The 7,238-nt window shown below is 34.4% G+C and overlaps 1 protein-coding gene across 1 annotated transcript in view; it reads left to right on the forward strand.

Moving 5' to 3' along the window:
• Positions 1–7,238, forward strand: part of LOC106525446 (uncharacterized) — a gene marked incomplete in the record, with an annotated part of 101,552 nt that overhangs the window by 70,993 nt on the left and 23,321 nt on the right. Inside the window, 3 exon segments of the mRNA XM_014019699.1 lie at positions 2,667–2,793; positions 3,878–3,974; positions 5,947–6,090. Coding sequence (XP_013875153.1) covers positions 2,667–2,793; positions 3,878–3,974; positions 5,947–6,090 — 368 coding nt within the window.

A 7,238-nucleotide genomic window follows, 5' to 3' on the forward strand; every position in this document is an offset into this window, starting at 1 on the left:
AAAACCATGTCCATACAAATGATATAAATATTAGAATTACAACCGCTAATTTTTTTTTATTTTTAAATCACCATACTTTTATTTAAAATGTATTCTTTTCTCTCGCTTCGTCCGCCATTACTAGCATAAAAAAAAAATCTCCGGTCGGGCCGCAATGCATTATGGGATATGCTGGGCCGGGAAGAATCCATCGGACCTGTCCTTCGATTCGGGGAAAAAGAAGGACGTATTTGTCGGACKCATCGGAGGAGTCTTCCGTTTTGGACGTCCTTTGTCGCGGCGCTGTGACGTATGCGGCCGACAAATTCGACCTTCGGAGGACCCGTCCTGCCGTTTTGGACACAGCGTACGTGTTTACTTCCTGTTTGTAGGATGATGTTATGTGCTTACTTCCTGTTTGTAGGATGATGTTACGTGTTTACTTCCTGTTTGTAGGATGACATCACATTTACTTCCTGTTTGTTGCATAGATATGAAGGCTATATAAATCTGTGGTTTGTTGTATCATAGATCTGTGTTTACATTAGTCTCCTTTCACTTCCTTCTAATTAGATACATTTCTGCTACGTTTTAAAGTCTAGAGCAGTTACCTTGCTAAAATATACAGAACATTAGCTAAGTGATAAAATACGCTATTAGCTAAACATTTATTAAAAATCATCCAAAAAATATACTTAAAATATATAAACAGTAACTAAAAACTAAAACAGGAAATTTATATGTAAAAGCTAAAATCATCAAAACCATATCAATCAATCATCAATCAAACTTTATTTATAAAGCGTTATATCAGCCACTGCTGAAACAAAGTGCTGAACACATAAAAATAAAAACTGAATACAAAAACACAATAAAATCACACAGTTAAATAAGTAAAATCAGCTAAAAGCTAATATGGTAGTAGCTAATATGAGCAAAACTACAGCTAAAAGCTAATATGAAAAAAGTCATAGCTAAAAGCTAATAATAGCAAAACAACTGCTTATAGCTAACATGAGTAGAAATGAGCTAAAATCCATTATAAAAAAATGTAACTAAAAGATAATTTAAACACAACATTGGTTAATGGCTAATAGAAGCACAGCCATAGCTAAAAGCTAATATGAGCAAACCAGTTGTTAGTAGCCGGTATGTGCAAACCTACAGCTAAAAGCTAATAAAAGCAAAACCATAACTAAAAGTTGAAATGAACAAAACTTTTGTTAATAGCTAATATGAGCATAATGATAGCTAAAATCTAATATGTTGCTAGTAGCTTATATGATCAAAACTACAGCTAAAATAGTAAATAAGCTAAAAATAGTTGAACCGTAGCTTAAAGTAAAAATGGTCGAGACAGAAGCTAAAAACTAAAAGCAGCTCAGAGTTATCCTGAGACAGATTTTAAACGATTAAAGTTTTATTTCGTTAAATAGGTTAAAGTTAAAAGTCAGAGCACATTATTCCTGATGGAGCTGAATGTTAAAAGACTTAACTGAAGTTTAGTTGACCTCTGACCTCTACTGTTTTGACCTTTGACCTCTGCTGGTTTCATATAAAGTCAGTGTTTTCCTGAATCGTCTTCTGTTTGTCTGAACTCTCACTGATCCTTTCATCGTTCTGTCGTCTCAGCTCCACCTTCATTCTGCATCCGCAGAGTTCATTTCTATGCTGGTAAGAGTGTGTGTGTGTGTGTGTGTGTGTATGTGTGTGTGTGTGTGTGTGTGTGTGGGTGTGTGGGTGTGTGTGTGCGTTTGTTTTTCTATTTTAGCTTCAGATTAATGAGGACATCTGTATATTTTATAATCCTGTGTTTACAGGTTTTACAAAGGAGACGGGTCGCTGGAAAAAACAACTTCAAATTAAAATTTTTAACTTTCATCACAAACTAATAAATAAATAAATTAAAATTAAAATTATATGAATAAATATATGGATTTAGAGCTAGTAATTCAACATCAATGGCTCTCGTGGACTTGATTGAACAAATGAAAGCTGTTGATCAAAGACAACATAGTGTTAGCGTTTTTGTTGATTTAAGGAAAGCTTTTGATATTATTGATCACAGCATTCTTCTTGAGAAACTGTACAAATAGGGTATGAGAGGTCCAGTATTACAGTGGGTATCTAGTTATCTGACAAACAGGAAACAATTTGTTCAAATAAATTATGTAACATCTAAAATTGGTGATATTACATGTGGAGTTCCACAGGGTTCTGTGCTTGGACCAAAGTTGTCTCTCTTATATGTTAATGATCTTGTTTTTAATTTATATGAATAAACTATTAAACTAAACTAAAACTAAACTAAATTCAACGATTCTTAGAAAAACTTTGATTTTCTTTTGTTTATTGTAAACAGTATTAGTTCAACAGTAATTATTTTCTCCCTTTATTATATTTGTGTTTCAGTTGTTGATGTTAGAGTAATATTAGTGAAAGTTTAGACTTGAACATGAGAAAAAACAAGAAAAATATTTTTTGTGTCTGTCGTTAAATAAATGAGTTTATTATAAATTGTTCTCATCACTGCAGCGGTTTGTAAAAGTGTTGCAGGTTTTTGTTTAAGTCTGATTAAATTCATTCTGTCTGAACTGTTGATGGAAGGTTTCAGGTTTTGATTAGAAAAGTTTTTTTATTTTTGCAGAAAGAACTTATTGTTTGTGTTTGTTTGTTGTTGTTTTCAGAGCATGAGAAACATAAACTGTGTAAATCCGCTGACTACATGAACCTGCACTTTAAAGTCAAGTGGCTCTACAACGAGTACGCCAAGGAGCTGCCGCCGTTCACTGAGGTTGTTCCTGAATATCCCTCGTAAGAAATAACTTTTTATATATTTTATCTGCTTCAAACTTGAGCTTCTCTTGGTCTGGTTTTTTTTTCTGCCTGGTTTGCATCTGTCAAACCCTACATTCTGAACCGCTGAGGATTAGATAAAAAAATGAGTTGAATAAATATATTGTTACATTGCAGAATGTCTCAGACCTGATGGTCCCAAAATAAATAAATCCTCCAAGTGGCCACAAAATCATAAATATGCTAAAATAAAATAACATAAAATTTAAGTTTTTTAAATGACGTTTTTTCATTTAAAGTGTTTACATCTAGGCACCATAGGACATGTTCAAAACCAGTAGTGGACACAGTTGCGCTAATCCGCTAATAGCAGAACTAGCATCCTATTTAGCGGATTAGCTTTTTTGCTAACTTTGGAAATTGTTTAGGTTTCACTAAAACAAAAACTTCAATTTTTTATGGTGCTTATCCTAAATTCAATAAAAACTATCCCCTCTTGGGTGTGTCAGGCACCACGTGTTTAGCATGTAGCATCGTTAGCAATAAACTTCAAACTAAGAGAGTCAAAAATACATAAAATTTAACAATATTGAAATAATGAATAAAAAATTGACTTCATATAAAATATGGTAGAGGAAGTATTTGCTATTTGTTGTTTGTCTAACTTCAAATGGTATTTATAGAGATACAAACTCAATCAAAGAAATGCTTTTATTCTGAAAAGTTTAAACTGGAAGTATCACATTTTAAGTGGACCTATAACTCTGGTTTGGATTGGTCAATTTGCCACAGATGATCCCGCCCACCTTCAAATTAAACCAATAGAAATCTAACAAGTTTATGTCTGATAGAGAAAGCTAATGCTAACCGCTAAGACAGTTAGCATTAGCTTCCTTTCTTTTTTCCATCTGGTTAGCAGATTAGCTTTAGCTTAACTAAGATTCTTGTTTATCAGATTAGTGGTTACTGAAGCTAACTTTGTGGTTAGCTGTTTAAAACCAAATGTTCTGGTTTAAAATTTTAAAACAAACTGTTCAACATGTTTCCTTTAAACAAAAACTCTAAAAAAAAGTCCTTGTTTTGTGTTTTGTTGTTGCTTCAGGTGGTTTGTCCAGTTTGTCCTGGCCTGGTTGACTGAGAACGAGGACGTGTCCATGGAGTTCATGCACGCAGCGCTGGACAGAGACAGGAGAGAGGGGGTCAGCAAGACAATAATAAATAATAACAATACACCATACATAATAAAAACACCAAATATTTCATGTGTTGGACCTGATCTGGGGCAGCGAGTGAGGATGTTCTGTTTTTTAAAGATGGCTGCCAGGGCTAATCATTGTTAGCTTCCACAATTATTGAGCTAAAGTATGTCCCTTATTTTAATTTCTTTATGTTTGAATATGTGTCAATCTTCAGAGCTTTATACATATTTATAAATTCATCCATCAAAAACAAAAACATTTTTATTAAATTACTTTTAGAATATAAAATCCAGTTTTGCTTTTTATAAATATGATGGAAAATGTCTGGAAGTCTTTGCTTTGTGACGACAGATTATCTAATTATCTTTACTGAAATCAGCTAAAGAACCTGAAACTTATTTGTTAAAGCTAAAAGAAGCAAAAGACTAGCTGAAAGATTAAATTAATAAAACATTGGCTAAAAGCTAAAAAAAAGTAGAACCCTAGCAAACAGATGAGAGAAACAAAACACTGGCTAAAAAAGCTGAATACTAGCTAAAGATTAAAGAAGTAGACCTCAAGCTAAAAAGTAAAATGAGTAAAACTTCAGCTAAAAGCCAAAAGGAAAAAAAAGCTAGCTAAAAGCTACAAAATCACAAGAGTAGTTAAAAGCTAATACAAGCAGAACACTAGCTAAAAGACAAAAGTACCATAAGGCTACCTAGATGGTTAAAGTAAGAAAACACTAGCTGAAAGCTAAAATAAGAAAAACATTAGCTAAAAGACAGAAGAAACAAAATGCTAGTTAAAAGCTAAAAGAAGCAAAAAAATAGCTAAAAAAATAAAAAAGCAGAACACATGCTAAAGGATGCTGAACACTAGCTAAAAGATGAAAGTATCAAAAGATTACATAGATGCTTAAAGTAGCAGAAAGCTAGCTAAAGGTATCAAAATGCCCCCAGATGCTAAATATATCAATAGTGTAGTTGGAAACTGAAATTAGCAAAAGCTAAAAGCTAAGTGAAAGCAGTAAAATGCTGACTAAAAGATAAGAGAAGCAGAATAGTGGCTAAAAGCTAAAGCTAGAATAGAACAGAAAAATAAAAACTGTTTTATTTAGAAAAGCACAAACGAGCTGAATGTTTTATGCAGAAGAAACTTTAAAGAGACAGAGAGAATGCTGACTCAGCGTTCAAACAACGAGAAGAATGCTGACTCAGCGTTCAAGCAATGAGGAGAATGCTGACTCAGCTTTCAAACAATGAGAAGAATGCTGACTCAGCGTTCAAACAATGAGAAGAACGATGACTCAGCTTTCAAACAATGAGAAGAATGCTGACTCAGCGTTCAAACAATGAGAAGAACGATGACTCAGCTTTCAAACAATGAGAAGAATGCTGGCTCAGCGTTCAAACGAGAAGAATGCAGACTCAGCGTTCAATGAGAAGAATGCTGACTCAGCGGTCAAACACTGAGAAGAATGCTGACTCAGCGTTCAATGAGAAGAATGCTGACTCAGCATTCAAACAACAAGAAGAATGCAGACTCAGTGTTCAAACAACGAGAAGAATGCTGACTCGGCGTTCAAACGAGAAGAATGCTGACTCATTGTTCAGACAACGAGAAGAATGCTGACTCATCGTTCAAACAATGAGAAGAATGCTGACTCATCGTTCAAACAATGAGAAGAATGCTGACTCATCGTTCAGACAACGAGAAGAATGCTGACTCATCGTTCAAACAATGAGAAGAATGCTGACTCATCGTTCAAACAATGAGAAGAATGCTGACTCATCGTTCAGACAACGAGAAGAATGCTGACTCATCGTTCAAACAATGAGAAGAATGCTGACACTCATCGTTCAAACAACGAGAAGAATGCTGACTCGGCGTTCAAACAACGAGAAGAATGCTGACTCAGCATTCAAACAATAAGAAGAATTTAGACATTTATGCTTCAGCACAAGTCAAACTTTTCTTCTCGTCCTTGCAGTTCCAGCAGACGTCTGAGCACGCTCTGTTCTCCAGCTCGGTGGTGGACATCTTCACGCAGCTCAACCAGAGCTTCGAGATCATCAGGAGGCTGGAGTGTCCCGATCCCGCCGTGGTGGCCCAGTACAACCGGCGCTTCGCCAAGGTGAGCCGAAACGCAGCTGCTGACGCTCAGATTGTTTATCTGTGAGGAAAACAAGTTCCTGTTTTTACATTAGGTTCTGCTGACAGCTCAGCATCTCCTTCACAGCACTGTGTTCGTCTTTGTTTACTTTTGTTTTTTGTTGTTTTTTTTACTTCTGTACGTTTTCTGGCACTCAAACTCTTCTGCAATGTTTGTGCTATTTCAACATTTCGTGTACCAAAACTTTCAGCTCCTTCTCCTTCAGCTGTAACTTTTAGCTACTTATACCTTTTTATCTATTAGGCTTTTTCAGACACTTTTTTTTTTTTTGAAAATGAATGGAGCTGTTTTAAATATACTTAAAACATTAAAGTCCTCATAATTTTTACTGCTCTTCTTACCTTTTGTACTAGTTCTGTGTTTTTGTGCTAATTTCAGCTTCTTTTTTGCTAAGTTTAGCTTTTTTCTGTTATTTCAACTATGTTTCTGCTCCTTTTAGCTATTCTTCCGCTAATTTTAACTTTTTTGTGCTTCTTTCTGCTGCTCTCTGCTAATTTCAGCATTTTTCTGTAATTAAGCTTTTTTTCTGCTAATTTTAGCTACATTTATGCTGTATTCAGTTTTTGATGCATTTTGGCTTTTTTTCTGATTTTTCACTTTTGTTTTCCGACTTTCAGCTAAAGTTAGCTCTTCACGTTTTTTTTTCTTAAAGCCGCTTCAGTAGAAAACAACTTAATATTAGTTTCTTCATCATCAGTGACCTTTTTTTAATAAAGAAGTAAGTCTAGAGAAGAAAAAAAGGAGAAATGTAGAGGGAAAGATTGAAAAAGATAATAGAAGATATGTGAGATAAACACCAAGAAAACAGCTGTTCAAATTTAACATGATCAGTTTTAAATCTTTTCAGTTTCTTCAGCAGTTTTCAGTGATTTTTTTCAGAATTAAGCATTCACTCCACATTTTTGCAGGAAAACAGATTCTCTAGTTTTTATTGATTTTACTGCAGGAAGTTGTACAAACAGTGATTTTCTATCGGTGTGGAGGAAGACTTGTTGTTAATTGTGGAAGAAGACTTGTTGTTAATTGTGGAAGAAGACATGTTGTTAATTGTGGAAGAAGACATGTTGTTAATTGTGGAAGAAGACATGTTGTTAATTGTGGAAGAAGAC

Source organism: Austrofundulus limnaeus, unplaced genomic scaffold, assembly GCF_001266775.1.
Source record: "Austrofundulus limnaeus strain Quisiro unplaced genomic scaffold, Austrofundulus_limnaeus-1.0 Scaffold226, whole genome shotgun sequence".
Lineage (NCBI taxonomy): Eukaryota > Metazoa > Chordata > Actinopteri > Cyprinodontiformes > Rivulidae > Austrofundulus > Austrofundulus limnaeus.